This window comes from Pteropus medius, unplaced genomic scaffold (assembly GCF_902729225.1).
Source record: "Pteropus medius unplaced genomic scaffold, Ma_sr-lr_union100, whole genome shotgun sequence".
NCBI classification, from domain to species: Eukaryota; Metazoa; Chordata; class Mammalia; order Chiroptera; family Pteropodidae; genus Pteropus; species Pteropus medius.
The window spans coordinates 6,956,708-6,977,180 of NW_024347790.1; the positions used below are offsets into that span (position 1 = coordinate 6,956,708).

Sequence of the window (20,473 nt, forward strand, 5' to 3'; positions counted from 1 at the left end):
ATAGTCATTTAAATATTTTAAAGAACAGTATCTGGAGGGTCAACTTTAATAAGTAGATAACCATGAAGTGAAATGCTTTGCATTTTATAATGTTTGGTTTTATAGTGGTGCCTTGGAACTAGCCAGCTTGACTAAGAGAATATAGATTTCATGATATTACTAAACTCTGTGTAACTTTCTATTTTGTTTAGTAGGTATATATTTCATATTATAAGGATGAGACAAGTAATATGCATGCTGGGATTATAGTTTAGGTTTTTCATGGTCCCCTTGAAAATAGCATATCATCAACATGGTTTTCATTGTCCTATTTCAGGTATGATTTTGCTCTAGTACTTTCTGGGTTTAATAATCTATTGACAAGTTTTTTTTCTCACTAGACTATAAACTCATTTAGGGTAGAGATGGCGTTTTACTCCTCTTTATTTCATTGGTATTTATCTCATCAGTTTGATTCTCTGTAAATGTTGAACGGATAAATCGTTGTCAGTTGCTACACAGTCCTTGAATAGGTTTCATATATTCTTGGTAATATGTTCATTTCCTTCGAGAATTAAACTTTGCATTAGGCAGTCTTGTTTCTGCCAGTCGTAACTTGGTTCTTTGCAGTAATGCAGTTGCTTCATTTGTTTGTCTTGGCAATTTTCCCTTTTAATATAATTTTGAAATAGTAGATTAAAGTAGCTAAAGAGCTTAGATCTATTTTCACAGCAGCATATTATTACTAATTGATTTCTGTGTCCCATTTACTATGCTTTTAAATTCCTTTTAATTATGGTGCTTAGAGTTTGTCACGACCACGCTCATTAAACAAATCTCATCTGATAGAAGAAGCAAAGTAATGCCAACCAATTATTCATAGATATCTGCTATAGAATTGAGACTAAATGTGAGTGCTAATCGATTTTCGGGTGGAGATTCTTTGTTAAGAATGGGATCCTACTCAGGATTTTTGGAATAGTTTGTAGGAAAGTAGATCTAGGTTCTTTACATGTGTCCCCTTTTTGTTTTAGGGAAGCATTAAGAAGGTAGGGATCTAAGAACAGAGATGGATAATGTACAAGCATAACAGTTGCAGTCTATCTGTTAATCATTTGAAATTGATTAAGTGTTATGAGATATTACTGGTGGGAGAAGTTGTCATGACATTGTGGAGATTGAGAACCATTGATATAGGTCATTCTAGATCTAATTTCTTTTTTATCACAATAGACTTGTTTTTCCTTCTTAGTCCGATTAGTTGATGTGTTCTTTATTTTTATATAATAAATTGTTACCTCTCAGGATACAACAAATGCTACTCTTCGTTCCATTTGTTTGTTCCTGTGTAAGAAGGAATTTGACTAATACTATGCAGCCTTGCTAAGTAGTAAAAGACATACACTATAGATAAGACAGTAAGACTTTTTCCATTTCAAAGCATGAAGGCTACTTTGTCTCTTGAATCACTGTAAGTTTCTAGAAGGAAGATAGACTTCAAAGACTCTTGAGTGATAAACGTAGGATTATTACCATCTGGGTAGTGAGGCAGATACTGGGGAGAAAAATGCGTGTTAACTACTACAAAGCAAAATGAATTTATAAGGTTCTCATTGAAACTACAGCAAAACCTGAAAAGTTCCTGTTGAGTGAAGGAATTATGTAAATGAAAATGAATGTGTAAGAATGACTTTTAAGTTAATTAAATGGTAATGCCATTAATAATCTAGAGTGCTACCTTTTTAATTTTAGTGAAAACAAATTTGTAATGACTTTTAAAATTTCCATAAGTTTTTGTTTTGGAACCTTAACCTTACTGATTTTTTTCTCCCACTTGTCTATCATGGTGGTTTTTAGGGATTGGTTATTAAAAATCCAAAATTAAAGTGTGTCTTTTCTTTAGACAGAGATGACAGTTCTGCACTAACAAAGCAGGAACTTAAATTCATAGGTATGTACCAAACTCAAGCATGGTTCTAAAGGTAAAGCAATGTTAGAGATCCGTAGTCACAAAAATGATAACTGAAATTCTCCATAATCTTGGATGGTTGGTGGGATGAACTATGTTATCATGTTCTCACTGCTGTGCTTGTTTGGATTTGTCATATTGCTTAAGATATGGTAGGGTGGTTTTAGGATCCCCGGGTCTAAATGTCTAAGTTTTAATTTTTAATACCACTTTCTACATTTATGACCCTTCTTTCTTACTGAGGGAAAGAAGAATTTGACACCATATCCTATGATTTATAATAATTCTTTAATTCTGTAATTAAAAGCTCTTAAATACTTCTGGATCAGTTGAGAGTGAGCATGCGTATTCTGAATTCACTACTCTTAAACAATTAATATATGCATCTACTCTACTCCCTGCCCTCCTCTAAAAATCTGTTTCACATATTTATAAAACTAATCTTGCATAATATGAGTATCTGCAATATAGAACTTCCCAAGAATGTCTTAACTGTTTTCATTTGACAAGTATACATTAAATTCTTTCTATATCTGAGATCTTGGTTAGTTGCTTTGGGTAAATAAGTATATCATACTGCAAATGGATCCCACTTTTAAGGGAACATAAAAGCTAAAAGAAAGAGAAATATGTATATAAATAAAAATTTCAAGATATGTAGTTAGAACTTCTCTAATGATCTACAGTACAATAAGAGTTTAAGGTCAGGGAAAATTACTTTGAACTGAGAGAATTAGATGTCCAAGAAATATAACATTTTACCTAATGCTTGTAAAGAAAGTATAGAATTTAGCTATTTGAAGATAGAAATCAGAGCCAGGCTCCCAACCCCAGGAATACAAATAACACCAACAGTGGCACATAAATGAGAATACACAGGGTGTGTAAAGTGATGGTGACGCTGATATTTGATGTGAAATATATGAGGAGTGACAGCCTTAGATATTAGGCCAAGGAGTTGAAAGTTGTTGGTGTTCAAGTTCGGAAAAAAGATGAAATCCAGGTTCATCTGGTTATAGCATAATAAGATTGAAAGGAGCTAATGTTTGAGCAGAGAAACCAATTAGATTTTTGTACAATCTAGCCAAATAATATCATGGGCCCAATTGAGGGTAATGGAACTCAGCTTGTTGGGACATATATTATGCAAGAAGACCTGGTAGTAATTGTCAATGAACTGAGTGGTAGTAGCTGAGAGAGGATGGCCGTTCATTTACCAACAAGATATTTAAGTAGAAATGTTTAGTGTGAAAATGAATAGATAAGATTAGAGTTCGGACATGAAGGAAAATTGAAAGTAGTCTATATAGGAATAAATCACTGAAACTCTGAGAATGATCATGGCTTAGAAATGTTGATAGAGAGGGCAAAGAGATCGGATCCAGTTTATTTTAAGATAGGAAAGGCTTAGTAGGTGGAAAGGAAGACTCTAGAAAGGTAAAGGATTAAGATGGAAGAGAGGAATATGTGATGGACCAAAGAATCTGGACAGATGGAAAGCAGTCAAGTGAACAAGTAGAAAAAGTCAGCCTGAAGGAAGACAGAGGTAATAGCTGTGGAAACATTCAATGGGAAAAGAAAAAACAAAAACAAAACCTTAATTTAAAAAAATCTTCATATTTTTGGATTAATGAATGTTTAAATTAGAAATTTTAAAAATAGGTTTCCCCCCTCCACAGAGATTATTGTTTTCAGGTACGTGTAGTGGCTTGGATGTGTTTACAAAAGTGTTGTCAGTTTAGTATAGTTCAGACTAGTATTTTAATGATTATATAGAATAAATAGTAATGATACCTATATATGTAAAATTGTATTTTTCTTTTGTAATGTCACAGTCCCCAGAGACTCCTTTCCTCTTATATTCTTTGGTAGGAGTGTATCTGTCTGTTTCTCATCCTATTCTTAACTAAATGTGTCAACAAGTGGTACCTTCTAAATCTTTTTCTCTAATTAATTAATCTTCCTAACATGACTTTTATATCTAATTTCATTATTATTTTCAGAATTCATTTTTCTTCCTCATGACTATGGATTGTTGGTTCAGATCATTATAATCTCTTTCACAGATTATTATATTAGCCTTCTTTTGGTTTTGCCCATTATACCTAGAGTTGAACAGGTGGGCTGACTCAAGCCAATATCTCAGAAGTGATGGTAGAGAAGAATGTAATTTAGTCATTTGTGATAAAAACATAACTGTCAAGAATACCAAATGTTGCTTGTCTTCCTTAAAGTAATCTTGGGAAAACAAATTATAACTGGGAAGTTGCGTGCTTAGTGAATCTGACCTCAGAGTACACACACTAAGTTAGATCGTGTTTAAAGATTATCATCTTCTTGATATTTTTCCTTCTCTATAATGCAGTTGATTGCTTTGCACCTTACTTTCACATTATTTCCTAGTCATGTGTTAACAGGAATTATGTCCCAGTTACCTTGATTAAACCTGGAGTTATAGACTATGTTTTATGGTGAGCTGTTCCTATAAATGGCTGTTTCACATTCAGAGGGCCATTTTGTTTTAGAGATTCTGGAGATATATGCTTATTCCTGACAGAGTAATATATTTATATAATAATAGCTAGGTATATGAATTTATGCTTCTCAGACTTTTCTCCATCAAATTTGTAATATTAGGAGCAAAAAATATTTTCATTCAAAAGGTATATTAGAAGGCTTATATTGAAAGTTGTTTCTGGCTATGTCAGGATTTAAGAAACCAAAAATCTTTATTTAATCCATGTTGGCAATAATAGAAAATCTGATTTTATACCCTCAAGGAATTGTAGAGAGAAAAGAAATTAGAGTAATAAATATATGAAAGGAGAAGATAATAATTTGAAACAAAGAAAATATTAAAAAGAAACAAGTAGAAGTTTTAGGTATGGAAAACTATAATAGTCAAAGTAAAGAACACAATAAATGTGATAAATAGCACAATAGATGCAGCCAGGGAGCAAAATTAATTAATGAGTAGGTCAGATTAAGGAAGTCCCTGGAAATCCCTAGGAAGGAGGAGAGGACCAAGACCGACCACACACACACACACACACACACACACACACACACACACACACACACACACCCCTACCTACCTACCTACTTACCTACCTACCAATGTAATATGAAGGATAGAAGTAGAATCCAGGAAACAGGAACCCCAGAAAAAGAGAGAGAAAAAGAGAGGAGGAAATAATCTGAAGAAATAATGGAGGTAAACTTTCTTTAAAAAGTTGAGAGATCTTAGATTGAAACGGCCCTTAGAGTGCTAAAGAAAAAAGAGGGAAGGAAAAATCCTTTTTCAGGACACATTATAGGGAAATTTTAAGATCTCAAAGGCAAAAGAATTCTAAAACATAAACTATTGATAAAATGTGCTTCTTGGGGAGACATCTAAAAGGACTAAGTAGAAGTGACTTCTGTTGTAAGGAAATGGTACACATATAAAAAGGCTAGACTTACAGAGATATTTATCATAGAAAAAATTGGAAGTACTAGAAATGTAAAAATTACACTCATATTTCTTATAGCATCTCCTGGATTTGATTATCAAGTGATATTTAAGAAGCTTACCTAGCAACTTGGAAATATATCCATGATATATTTTCTTAGACACCAAACAGAACAACAAATTGAATATGTATTGTGCATAAAATAATATATACATGGCAAATGACTGTCATTTTCTTGTTATGATTCTTGTTTTCATGGCGCTCAGATTCTAGATGGGAGAGTCAGAAATATAAATGAATAATTACAGAATAAAATGTTAGATAAAATTATTATCATAGAGGTTATGTTAAAATTATAGGTTGTAGAGTAGTTTTTTGTTTGCCTTCATTTTCTAAAATTGAATGTGGTCATTTCTTTTATGTTTTTATTTAAATTAAGAACCTTTAATGAAGAATGGCAAATTGTTTTAATCACTGCCACATCTAATAAGATTATGTTTTTCATTTTAATTGACAGTTTTTCCCTACTAAACCTTCCTTTTAATTTTCTTAAGCTAAAGAAACAAACAAACAAAAGCACTATGTAATGCACCACATGATGTTTCTCATCTAGGCTTATGATTGATATTAATTTAGGTGTGTCTCATCTCATTAACCTGACCACCTATATTCTTATACTTATGAGTGCTAAGTGTTTCTAGAGAAAAAAAATCACACCATGTACAAATTCATGTCATTATCAATTCATGATATTAGCCTTAACTGACATTTAAATTGCTTGACAATGTTAATACATGTCTCTAGGAAACCCTCCTTACTTTTTTGCCGTGATTTTTAAAATTCTTCCTCCCCTTCCCCATTTGATGTATGTTAGATGTCTTTGTCTCTTATGCACAGAAAAAAATTTCATCTTCTCAATACCCAGTTCTGCAAATTGACTTGATTTCTATCTATCCTTTTTCCGTCTCTCCAGTTCTGCTTGCAGTCAAAGACTGGTCCTTGTGCTCTGGCTTGCATCCTTTTCTGCCCCGTTCACAGACCTTATCATTTTAGTTTCCTCACTTTCTCTTTCACCATCACTCATCTTTATTTAAACATGCTCTACTATCTCTCCTCTTGAAAAAAACCCAAACCAAGAGACCCAAACTCCTTTAATCCCGCGTTCCTATTTGTGTGCCTACTCCTCAAACTGTTCTACCCCATTCACTCATTTAAGATGTTCTCTTTGTTTGGGACCTTATGTCTAGGTGTGACTTTTTTCTTCTTGGGACTTCTTGTGTTTCCTTTTTGAGAGAATTCATGTCTAATTAATTCTGGACACAGTTGTAGCCATTATATTTTAAAATATTGCTTCTCCCTCTTTCTATTCTTCAGTAACTTTTGGTAGACATATTTGGACTTTCATTCTGTTGTTTGTGTCTCTTGACCACTCTTTGCAAACACACACACACACACACACACACACACACACACACATTTTTAACCACTCTTTTATAATTTCCATTTCTTAATCTTTCTGTGCTTTATCTGGGAAATTTCTTTTGATCTTTTTTTGTTTACTCCTCATCTATTTAGCTCAATTGATTGTTTCACCTGACTGATGAGTAAAGAGTTTCAGTGAACGTGTATTTTGGAATTCTTCATGAACCTTTTAGAAATGGACCTGGTCTGGTTTTGTTTTTCTTTTTCTTTTGTTTTTTAAACACTGTATAGCTCTTTTCTCTCATCTAAATATTTTTTATTTTGAAACAGTCTCAAACTTACAGGAAAGTTGAGAGTATAGTCTAGAGAACTTTTATTTTCCTAAACAATTTGAGGGTAACTTTGCAGACATAGTGCCCTTGCCCTGTCAGACCTGAATACCTAAGTGTTTGTAAGGACACACTACAGAATCACACACAACTGTCAAGAGCAGGAAATTAACACTGCCATATTAGTCTTCAGATGCTATTAAAGTTTGTATGTTTTTTTCATTATTAGATTCAGGTTGTTTTTTGGGAGCAGGATATCATAGAAGTTATCTTTCCATTTTATCTATTAGATGGCACATAATCAGGCTTTTCCAATGAAAAGATTTTCTTTTCCTCCTTTATAATTATATAAGACATCTAATATACAGTATTTTGTGGAATAAACTTTTAGACTATGTAAATATTCCATTCCTTGTCAAACTTGCAGTTTATATCAGTATGGATTTAGGGAATCTTATATATTATAATTCACTTATTGTGATACTCAAATTGTTCTCACTTTAGCCTGTGAGAGCCCCTTTAAGCTGGCTCCATGTCCTTTTGATATGCCCTCATTATTCTTTGACCACTTCCTTACTTTCTGGCAGTGCAAGTATATTAGTTTTCTATTGCTGCCATAACAAATTATCCCAAAATTCTCATCTTAAAGCCACGCCAGTTTATTAGCACACAGTCAAAAGACCAGGTTGGGTTGGATAGTTTCTCTGCATAGAGTCTCACAAGATTGAAACCATTGGAGGCCTAACTTTCAACTTTCTCTCTCTCTCCTTTTTTTTTGTGATGGGCATTAAAGCCAGAGCTCCTAGGTTACTGACACAGGCTGGCTCCTCTAGGACAACCTGGTAAAGCTCTTTCCTTTTCATTTTTGACTCCTAAGGATCTTCCTTACTTTCTGGGGACTTAACTATTCATTCTTAGGTCATTTTAATTAGGATGGGTATTGGGTTATTTAGTCTCCCCCATTGCCAGAAGCAGAAATTCTCTCATTGATTGATATTTCAAACAACTTCATACTGGCTTCTGCAACTGCTCTTCCACTCAGGAATAGCTTTTACTTTGCCAAGTCTAGTAGATATTATTTTAGTCTTCATCTTAGATAACTTCTTAGCATATTTATTTTTGTTGAGGACTTCCCTTCCCATCCCGTCTCATCCTCTGTCCCGTCCCAACATGATAAGTAACTTGGTTGTTTCAGGTGTACAGTTCAACAGTAAGGCATATATATTTTGCATTGTATGTTCACCGACCATAGTTAGAATTCTTTCTCTCACCACATATTTGACCCCTTTGACCCCGTCTCCCCCGACCCGTAACCACTAGTCTATTGTCTGTGTCCATGAGTCTCTTTGTTTGTCCTGTTCATTTGTTGCTTTTAGGTTTATATCGCACATGTAAGTGATACCATGTGGTTTTCAACTTTTTCTGTCTGGCTTATTTTGCTTAGCATGATTATCTCAAGGTCCATCCATGTTGTCGTAAATGGCAGTATTTCATCTCTTCTTATGGCTGAGTACTATTCCACCGCATATATGTACCACAGCATCTTTAGTCATCTATTGTAGGACACTTGGGTTGCTTCCATGTCCTGGCCGCTGTGAATAATGCTGCTATGAACATCAGTGTGCCAAATATCTTTTTGGATATATGTTTTCAAGTCTTTGGGGGTAAATACCCAGTAGAGGGATTGCTGGATCATATGGTAGATCAATTCTTCGTTTTTCGAGGAACCTTTCTACTGTTTTCCATAGTGGCTGTACCAGTTTGCAGTCTCACCAGCAGTGTGTGAGGGTTCCTTTTTCTCCGCATCCCTTCCAACATTTATTATTACTTGTCCTGTTGATAGCAGCTATTCTAACAGGTGTGAGATGGTATTTCATTGTGGTTTACTGGATTTTGTTAACCAGTATCACCATAATAAAACCAAAAAAAAGTAAAATAAGCAACTTGGTTGTCCTACTGTTTTGACCATTTCTTTTTTTAGTTTTCTGGTGGCTTCTCCTTTATCCTAATTTAGTATGGAGATTCTTTTTGGCTAAATCCTGAGCCTCTGCTGTCACTCCATAATTCTCACTAAGTTTAAGTTATTTAAAATCTTTCGTCTAAGGTATTAATAATAGCTATTTGGTCATCTCCCCAATTCTGCTCTTCTGTTGTCTTTCAAGGCATTGTTTGCATTGTATCCAAAGTGATCTTTTAAAAATATAATTCTGGTCATGCCACTTTCTTGGTTAAAATGTTTTATGGCTTTTCATTAGGATGAAATCGAAAGTCCTTTAGGGCCCGGCCTGTAAGGTTCTATATGAGCTGGCTCTTGGGCTGCCTTTAGCTTCATCTTTAAGCATCTTATTTTTTTTCTCATTATGTCATACTGGATGTATCAGTTAGGGTCCATTGTACATAAGCCACAGAAATGGATTATGTCAAATTTAAGCAGAAAAAATAATTTATTGGGTATGTATGGTTATTTTAGAGAATTAAAGGAAAAAATCCCATCCCAGACCTCTGAGAGAAGAGAAATAAGGGTGTTTCAAGGGGTAGGTAAACAAGAATTAGTAGACTAATATTACTACCATTAGACTAATTTAGTTGTGACTATTTTCTACCCTTCTGAGTATGCATTCAAGAGATACAGTTTGATTGTCTTGGCTTGGGCCACCTGCTCATTCCTGGGCCAAAAGTATATGAAATGGGGGTAGGGATAGATGGAAAATAGAATGCTATTTGGAAAATAAATGGGAAACACTTCTAGGCAGGTAAAAACAACAGAAATGGTCTCTAAGGACTTCCTTCTAGTTTATGTGTTCTTCACGGGTGCTTATCCTATACTGTTAATCTTAATTAAGGTACCCTTTATAGTCTGTCACAACACATTCTACTTTGTCATCATTGCACCAATATTTGTGTGATTATTTAATGTCTAGCTCTTATACTTTTAAGTTTCACGAATGCAAGAATGCTGTCTATTTTCTTTTTTGTAGTATCTTCAGCATCTAGTATTGTGCGTGCACATATTAGCCACATAAAATATTTATATTATAAAATGATATCTTCTGTGTAATATTTAGTTGGTTTCATCAAAATAATATTAAAAACATTAAATATTTTTTATAATGTAATAGGAAAATATGAATGTTCAGTGTAAAAGAGTTAGAAATTCTATATTTAGTACATAGGCAGCTAAGTAAGCAAAACAAAACTATAAATTATGCACCAAAATATTTGAAAATATATAAAAATATCAACCATTTTTTCTACTTTTCCATCTATTTAAATTTTTTAATAAGTGTTTATAGAATTAGGTAAAGTCAAAAGAAGAAATACATAATGAACAACATTGTTAATTAAACTCTGTGTAAAAATAGAGCAACCTAAGAAATAATAAATGCTTGCCCACGGAGAATTAGGAATACCCATATTCCATCCAGGTGGCCAAGAGTCTCAGGAAAAAAAGCTCTTCTTTTCTAAATTTCATTTTATCCACTCTGAGTAATGAATATGTTGATCATCACAATCTAGAAAGGGAAAGCCAAAATATAGAATATCCTGTGTTAATTCATTAGTCACCAAAGGGAACAGACATTAAGGCAGTATTAACCATGGAAGCTTTCTGTTATTGTTTATATTCTCCTACTTCTTTTAACGTTAATAGATATCATTCCTCCTTCGTATTTAATAATATGGCTGCTATTTATCAAATGCTAACCATGTAGTAGACAGTATACTAATAATATTGGTACGTGCTTTACATATATTAGCTAATCCTTTCACCAGCCCTATAAAATCATTGATACCAGCCTCATTTTATAGATGAGGGATATTAGGTTCAGAGGGGTTAAGTTATTTGCATGAGGGAGCAGGATTTGGACTTTTAACTACTATAAACCGTATTAACCTCCAGAAAAGACTATTCAGTCTCTTGGGATTTGGTTAGGGATAACTCATCAGGCTTAATCATTTACTTAGTTAAATATTCCTCAAGACTGTCTCATTTATTTACTCTTCTTTGCTGAACAAGCAACTTGATATGGTACTGATTTGGCCTTTTAGGCATTTTGAAACTGGGAAGCAGGAACTCTGCTTGGCGAACACTAATTTCTGTCACTAGAGAGGTATACTTTTGTCTTATATAACGATTTTATATAATTGCAGTGGGCACGCTAATAAGAGCTTAGGTCTAAACAATATTTTCTTGGCTCTGCCCACACTGTACTATTCTTCTGAGATCACCATCTGTCTCTCTGTTTCTAGATCTAATGGACATTTTCATTCTGTGTCTTAGCTAGCCTTTCAGCATCCTGTGATGCAGCTCATGTGCCTCTTCTTTCTTCAAAGTCTTTTCTTGGCTTCAGTAACACCACATTCATAGTTTTTTTCTTACCTTACTGATCTCAATTTTCTTTATAGGTTTTTCTTCCACTAACCATCCTTGAAAGGTTAGAGGTCTTCAGGACTTAGTCCTAAACTGGCTGCTTTGCTCTTTTACAAACAAAAATCCACTCTTCCTGTTCCATTTTTCACCACCTCAGTAAATGGCATCACCAGCCAGAAACCTGAGATTCATTTATAATATTGTTGTTTATTCTGTCTACCATCAGGTTTAGGTGATTCCAACTTCTTGATGTACTTCAGGTCCCCCTCTTTCCACACATTCAATATCATGACCACCTTAGTCCAGAGGGATATAATCTTTTATCTAGATTGTAGAGTTGCCTCCTAAATGACCTTTCCGTTTCCACTCTTCCTCCTTCGGATCATTCGGATCATTCGCTACATAGCAGTTAGAGAAATGATCTTTTAAAAACTAAGGCATGTTCTTTGCCTTTGGTGTCTTCCCTTTGATCTTAGCATAAACTGTAAACACCTCTGTGTGGTTTACAAGATCCCGTGAGATATACTCCTTCCCTTACTCCAACCTTGTCTTCTACCGCTCTTTCCACTTTATGGTGCTTTAGCCATATTACTTTTTTTTTGACCCCCTTGTCTTTTGAACAAGCTTTTCTACTTAGGTCTTGGCTTAAATATCATTTCTTCAGACAGGTCTTTTCTGCTTCCTAATTTTTTGCTCTCATAGTATGTATACCCTTTTCCTTCATAGCACTTGTCACAATTAATAGTCATGCGTTCGTTTTAATGTTTGCCTCTAATTAAATTGCAAATTCCTGGGGAGCAGAAAACTTTTTTGTCTTGTTCTATACTTTATTCCTTGCTCCTAGCACAGTGCCTGTCTTCTAATAGATAGATACTCAATAAATATCTGATTGATAGGTGGATGGGTAGATGAATGAATGGATGAATGAATCAGTATGTCATTGTCACCCTCTGTATCATTCTGCATCTTTGTTTCTACTCTCTAGCCTGAGCAGATGAATTTCAGGCTATTTTCCTAGAGCTTGTGCATTGCGGGATTCACTTCTATTTAATATGATGACTTATCTCCTCGATTTGGATTAAAATAGCATATAACTTGTAAAAGATGGAAATAGGGTAAAGTTAAACAAAGCAGATACAGAGCAACCTAAGGAGGATTATTTGCCTTGTGAAAAAAAGATCTAAAGGTCTTAGTAAACTGTTTATGCTGTACCAATCATACCTGAGATATGAGGGAGTTGAGGTATCAGTGATTTTCATTAAAAAAATATAGAGAGAGAATTTTATGCTTTCCTGCCTTGATAGGAAAGCAAAATTTTGATTTATTCTATTCTATAGCAGTAACCTGAGTACCAAACATAGTCTCGGAGTGTGATCATTGCACTGCACTTTAGCTGTGCAGTTTCCCATTTAAGTACTAATTAACATAATATAAAAACATTAAATTTAGAGATCAAAGGTCCTCAATCACCACAATTTTGCATCTCAGTATTATACTTTCATGATATATTATTGCATGTGGTAATGGTATTTGCAGTTTTCAAAGTGTATAAAGGACATTAGGGGACCTGACCATTACAGTATTGTATTTTCCTGACTTAAAGGTAAATTTTTAATTAGAGCATTAACTCTAAAATAGCTATAGCTACTATTTGTGGAAACTTACTGTATATTAGGCATTGCTAGAGCCTTTACAAAGATATTCTTAAATAAAAGCCTTTAAGTTAGCTGTTATCTTGGTTTTATAGAAAAGAACAATTTCATCATGCCACCTTCAGCTAACTTTTGTCTTTTAGTTATGGATGTTGGAGATTCCATGAATAGTATGCTTTTCATCATTTAAAAAAAAAAGAAAAAAGGAAAACTAAGTACTTTTAAAAAGCCGAGTTCAAGTAACTACTCTCTGGAACTCCTCTACCCTAATCTTTTCCTCTGAACTTTCCTGTATCATTAACTTATGAATACTTATTAGCTCTGTTATGAGACTATAAGGTCTTTGAAGGCAGAATTCCTTTCTGTTCTTTGCTATCTTCAGTGCCGTTTTTTATAATAAGAACCTCAATAAATATTTGTTGAATGAACTATGGGGTAAACAACTGAAAAAAATTTTTTCTCAGCTATATGTCTGTCCTTTGTAATATAAGGTTTGTAAACATTTGCTTCATTTACATGCTATCTCTTTTCTGTTCTTCACAGCCAAACTTCTTTAAAGAGTTATCTTGCCAAGATTTATTGTCACCTTTAGTGACTCCTTTTTCTGGCCTTACCTAAATGGCCAATTAGTATCATTTGAACTTTCCATTGAAATTCTCCAAGTGGTTTCTGAGATTCTCTCAGTTCTTTGTGGGCTTTTTTTGGTTTATCCTTTAATAGTAATATTCTCTAGGATTTGGTCCTTTTCTCTTGATCCTGCTGAGAACTTTTCCCTGGGTGATATCATTTTTCCATTTCTTGGCTTTGACCAGCTTCCATATCAGGAGTTATAAATCAAATACTTACAGTGTCCAGGTAGATAACATAAATGAGTGAGGAAGAGAGAATAAGGAATAATGGGATGCTGGTGGATTAAAGAATCTATGTCTAAAGCTTCAGCAGATTGTTGCTGTTTCAGAATATAGTATCCAGTGTTGACCCAGCTTCAGTTTTTCAGGAAAAATTAGAATTCTTAGAGTTTCTAATGTGAAATTTCCATGTTGCTAAATTGAACTAGTTAAAATTTTTAAACACAGTATACATCAACAGAAAGCCTTTTTGAGTTTTCATATTTACTTATTCTAACTTCACTATGCTTCTAAGTCTTAGATTTTTATCTTTAGGTCTGATTTTTCTGCCAAGCTTCAGGCTTATCCCATTCTGTTCTAGACTATATAGGAGTTCTGTGTTCCACAGGCATCTCAAAGACCATGATCAACCTGAACTTCAAACTTGTATCAGGAAGTGGTTTCTATAGTTACAGAATCAGACAGCTATGAATTTGAATCTGATTCTACCACTTAGTAGGTCGTCAAGCAAGTTATTTTATTTCTTTAAACTTCTGTTTCCTCCTATGTAAAATGAGAGTGATATTTACCTCATTGGGCTATCGTGCTAGTGACCCACACGTAGTAACCAAGTCCTGGGTACAGTTGCTAGTCCTGTTTCAGTGATTGGTATTGCCACTCTCATATCCACTTGCTGGTGCTTATGAGTCAAGAATGACTCGGCTTTTTTATTCTTCATGTCTAATTAGTTACCTGTCCTATGAACTTTGCCTTTGTAATGTCTCTTTTGCTGTTACCTTAGTTTAATCCCTATTTATGCTCTTCAGTATTTTTGTAACAATCCTTAACAGCTTTCTCAGTCTCTATTTAAATATCTTCCCCAGTCTAGTCTTTGCCTTGTGCCAGTGATTTATGTTTTGCTTAAACCCAAATCCGATCACACCAAACTTCTGTTTACAGTCCTTCAGTGGCTTCCTATTGTTTCTGATTTTTTTTAACTTTTAACATTTTAACTTTTCATGTTCTTCTTGATCTAATTCCTGTTTGTTTATTTATTTATTGCCTTATTTCTTGCTTAACCTATACAGGTAGTACTTATAAGTTCTTAGAATTTGCCCTGCTCTCAGTTGCATGTTTCTTCTTCAAACTACCCTTTGCCTCTGTTCTGCAGCTCCTTTAGAAATCAGTTCGAAAGGCTCCCCTGTCTTCTTCCCTCTCTTACCTGGGGTCTGGGTTAGATACTCAGTCCCCTGAGGATGTTTCTTTCATAGTACTCTTCAGTCCTTTATACTTGTCCCTTTTTTCCACTAAGCTTCTTGAAGGCAGAGACCACATATCTTAGATGGCTTTGTATCTCCAGGACTTAGAATAATGTCTGGCAAATAGTGAGCTCTCTCAGATATTTGCATAATAGATGCATTTGTTGAATGAATAATTTTTTTTTTTTTCTGGAGAAATCATAGATATCTTAGGAGCCTCAAGTATAATTGTAAGGCCTTCAAAAATGTCCCAATTCTTTTATTCCCCTTGTTTTAAGATTATAGGTGCTTTTATTTATAATGAATCAATAATTATGTTCTTTAGAACAAAGTATAGTCCTCAAGGACTGTAGTTTCTGAAAAGTTTTTGACTACACCCGGCTTCACTTAGGTTCATTTTTTTTCCTGCTTTCCTCTTGTTACAGTGTCAAGTTCTTATTCCTTCCCACCCTCCCAAGAGCTTTAGTCTATAGCAGGATTTCTCAGCTTCCACACTATTGACACTATAGGACAGGTAATTCTTACTTTTGATGAGCTGTCCTAAGATGTTTAGCAGCATTTCTGTTACTAGACACCAGTAACATTCCCTGATTTTGACAACCAAAAATGGGGTTGGGAACCCCACTGGCTTATAGATATTCTCATGTCCTATCTTTATCCTCAAAGAGCTTCTCTTTCTCTGTGGGCTCTTTGTTATCAGCATGTGACCGTGATCTCCCATCTGTAAAAAACAAAAACAAAATACACATGCACACACACACAAAAAACCCCAAAACATCTTTTTTTCATTAACTCCCTGTTCCCTCTTAACTTTTGCTAATTTTTTTTCTCCTTCTCCATTGCATCACACAGAATGGATTGCTTCCGCTCTCTCATTACCCTCTTTCTTTCTGCTGTTTACTCCCATGGGGCCAATGTGTTCCTTGTTCCTTGAAGAGAATGTTGCCACTACCTAGTAGTCCACATCATGATCATTTTTTTAATCCTCTGTCCCCCCTCCATTCCCACCCCTCCTTGTACACCTGGTTCAGTCAGTCATGAAGGCCTGTTTATTCTACCTCCTGAATATATTTAGAATCCATCTATTTTCTTTATTCTCATAGCTGTGTCCCGCCATTGTCTCCGAATCTCCAATCTAGTCCTGTTCCATTTTATTTTCTACATTGTAGCATGGGTGACCTTTTTAAAGCAAAGTCTTCCCATTTCAGACTTTTTCAATTATGAGTTCTGGGGCTCTAGTGTCTGCATTTTGGAAGGTTTATCAGGTGATTTTTATGCAACACTAATCACTCTTCTCCTACTTAAGAAATATTTCATTGCTCTTAGGAATTTCTAAAATTCTTATTGTTTTTATAAAGTATTTTCTGATGTGATCCCTGTCTATTAGCAAAACCATTTTTGATATATAAAAATGACTTAGGTTCTCAGACAAGTGTTTTATGAAAAGTCAGTATTTATTTATTCAGTTATTAGTACACTTTTTGTCTGTTCACCACCATCATTGAAATTTATCATTGAGGTGAGGGATCAGGAGGAAATGTGGGTATTCTAACTTATTGATTAATGTTGTGTTCTGTGACAAATTTGACTGCTGAGTTATAAAATATTTATTTTCTTGCAGGTATTTATAACAGCAATGATGTAGCAGTATCATTTCCAAATGTAGTATCTGGCTCCGGATCTAGTACTCCTGTCTCCAGCTCTCATTTACCTCAGCAATCTTCTGGGCATTTGCAACAAGTAGGAGCTCTGTCCCCATCAGCAGCATCGACTGCAACTCCTGCTGTTGCTACAACTCAGGTAAATTGTTACAGTGCCATAAAGTAATGTGTGGATGGGTCCGATGAGTCTGATGGGTCAATGGGTCATCATTTTTAAAGTAAGTTTGATTGTAGGAGAGGGAAACAAAATAGAGCTTCCTTATAGGAATTTATAAAGTGTCTCAATTTGTATTGACATATTAGTGGAAATAATAGACCTTTTTACATGATACTCATGAGAAAAGACAAACGAATAAGTTGATACCCACTTACTGTTTTCAGTTTCTGAGTTTCTAGGTTTGTCCTACAACATAAAATATAAATTTGTGGGGAGCTTTTATTCTTTCTTTTAAAAAGTAGCACTTACAAGTATGAACCAGTTTTGGACTTTTATGGTTTTATAAATTCCTTTTATAATTTTAAAAATCATGCAAATAATGTATGAATATCTGCTCTCTCAGTTCTTAAAAATCCTAGTGTAGGAGAATATAGGATAAAGAGTAAATGATCCCTTTCAGCACTATATGGCTTTCCTCCTAGTGGGAGAGAAGGAATGTTCACAAATATTGTAAATAATGGTGACTGTGTTGGTTGTTTTGCATTTATTTACATCCCTTTCCTCCACTTTAGGTTGGTGACTTGATAGGTGACCTAGCCTACAGGAATGCTTTAAAAGCAAAAGTCAAATCAGAAAAATCATAATCTTGAATTACATACACAAATAGGACGATAAAATCAATTGAGCTATTTGCACACACACACACACACACACACATCCTACCTCCTCTACTCCCCCCCATTTCCCAAAAGGCAATAATTTAAAATTCCTAAAGTATATATATTTTTATTTTTTTGGAATTCTTTATAATTTTACTTTCATTTTATCCAAAGCTCTAGTAGTATGTTAACTTTTTGAGAAAATTATAACAGTGATAAATGTCTGGTTACAAATAACTAGTTAAGTAGTTGTTTGTAAGTTGCTGTAAACTTAGGCTTTATGTATGTGTTCATAATTTCCATTGTGTGGACCATTAGAAGGAAACACTTTTCCAGTATTTCTGTAAGCTGTACATCAAAGCACAAGATTAAGTTATTTTTAAAGTATGTAATGGTGCAGTATAAACAATCACCATTATAATTAGGTCAAGTATTAGAATAAACGACAGTTCAGCACATAAAATCAGTGGCATATTTGGTGGTGTTATCTTTGAAAATGGACGTTAACTATTTGATGAACCTCTCAATCTGAATAAGAGGAGTTTGACTCGTTTAGGAGAGTTTTTCTTTAGCTCAGTTCACTAACCTTAGTGAAGTAGCCATAATAATACGGATTTGGAGTTAGAGAGGGTGGAAGGATAAATGTGAGAATAGCCTTTCTAAATAGTTTTATCTCTTTTAATTTTAATTAAGTGTAACCATATGCTGTTGATAGCTTTATATCCTTGGACAAAGTCTCACATGAACATTTTCAATGTGCATTTTTCTTTTCTTTTTCATATAGGTCTGTTTTAATTATTCTCTGGTTAATTCCAGCCTGAATTAAGCAAAAATCTCGTTTCTTCTTATTCATTATGTTTGTGGTTTTGGGATTGGCATTAGGGAGGTCAGTGGGGGAAGTGGTAGTGAAGGGAAATTTATAGCTAGAGGGAAAATTCCACTGCACATATGACTCAACTGAAGAACAAAGAAATCATAGTTGCAAGTAATCCAGGATTCAGTCAATTTAAATCTTTACTATTTATCCTCTTTCCATGTTTCAGTAAGATGGGTCTCTTATAAATATGATCATCCCGTTAGACGCAAATGCTGCATGATGAGACAACTGCATCTGTGTTTCTGTCCAGCAGTGTATGCTTACTGCTTTCAAGCTGGAGTTTATTTAGCCTGGCTTATCTGGTGCTGCTGTAGCAACCATCAGTCTCCAGGCAACTGAGGCACGTTGACCTCTCAGTTGAACTACTTCAGTTTAGCTGCCCGAGACAATAGTATTGGTAGTAAATGTGCAAAATGTGAGTTTTCTAGGCAATGTGCAAGGGAAAGGATACAAAAAATGTTAAAGATAAATTGAATGTTTAGATAGAACTCTTAAAATTGTAATGCATTTGGTAATTTAATCTTCAAAGTGACAAAAGTTGGTTTCTGGTTCAACTTTCATATAGGCCTTGTTTGTTTTCAAATCACGCAAGCCATTGTGTTTAAATAATCGCATCTTAGCCTTTTGTTTAGGGTTTCTTTATAGATAATTGATTTAAAATTAAGTGGTTAAGTTAAAATGATCAGTATTTAAGATGTAATTATGGAAGTCTTGTCACAGTTATTAAGAAAACCTTGACACCAGCAAGCAGATATTTTAAAAATATATAAATCAGAGAATAGAAACATTAAATTTGAATTAATGCTTTGCCTTCTCTCCTTCTCCCCAAAAAACTTAATGAAAGTAGTAATTTTTAGTGACTGGCTTGGTGCCAGCAGGATAAAAACTCAGAGGTCATTCTTGATCTTTCTAGCCTTGGCTTTAAGTCAGACAGACAAGCCTCTCGTTTGGCTTGTTCGCTGCCGTAAGAATTGTTCCCTGCAAAGTGGTCAAGGAGGGAAGACCAGGAAGCTAACAGAAATTAAAAACCGAGAGTAGATTTGTGCCTTTAATGGGGTAGGAGACAGTGGTAAAATTGGGGGCATCTCATGTTTAGCAGCCCTAATTTGAAAAAAAACTTAAAAAAAATATGTAATGTTTTGAAAAATGTAATGAAAAAAATTGTATTCTAATATATTCTGCATTTGAGGTTTTGCTTTTCAGTATAGTCTTCATGTAGATGATCATGGTTCATTGTTTACTGTTAGTGTTATAAAAAATGACATAGGTTAAGTAATTTAAATAAAGGAACTTCTAAGGTTTATGTGATATTTAGTAAATGCAGGTGTTTAAGTATTTTAAAGATACCGTTTAGTGACTGTTTTACAGATTTCTGTGAAACTTTTACTTCAGTCAGCTTTGAATATTTTGTTTTCCAACATCATAATTGTGTGTGTGTGTGTCTGTGTGTGTTGCAGAGCTAACTTATGTGTAGTCCTTGATTTTCTTTCAAATGATGTCTGATATGACATTTTCATTCTCTTTGAGAAAATGGTTTGGTTTCCCAGGCAGAGTCACCTGACTTCAGAGGATCTCTGACTTGATTGGTCAGAATGAAAAGTGTCATCTGTTTTAAATAATTTCATAATGACTTGTAATTTTAAAGAAGTTAACATTCTGAGTAATTTTTTAAGTAATAAGTTTTTTAAGTGCTTTGTAACGTCACTTGGATGGTGAAGAGGTTAAGTAATCATACAAGGTCGCATGTCTAGTAAGTGATGGAACTGAAGTCTGGAAGCAGGGCAGTCTGACTCCTGAGCCTCTTGTCTGGTTTACTGCTCAGTACCATAAAAATGAGTGTCCCAGTTATGTGCCTCCTTGT

General features: G+C 34.4%; 1 protein-coding gene across 23 annotated transcripts in view; it reads left to right on the forward strand.

Annotated features, from left to right (window-relative positions):
- The window catches only part of MLLT10 (MLLT10 histone lysine methyltransferase DOT1L cofactor), a 188,659-nt gene that overhangs the window by 145,956 nt on the left and 22,230 nt on the right, over positions 1-20,473 (forward strand). For 14 of the 23 annotated variants that reach the window (XR_005656040.1, XM_039877530.1, XM_039877528.1 and 11 more), the window contains 2 exons: positions 1,883-1,930; positions 16,880-17,058. Coding sequence is in view for 22 of the 23 variants with exons in the window: in XM_039877530.1 (XP_039733464.1) it covers positions 1,883-1,930; positions 16,880-17,058 (227 nt within the window). In the remaining variant the exon portion in view is untranslated. The remainder of the gene's footprint in view (positions 1-1,882; positions 1,931-16,879; positions 17,059-20,473) is intronic. The other 9 variants (XM_039877533.1, XM_039877535.1, XM_039877538.1 and 6 more) reach the window with 1 other exon arrangement.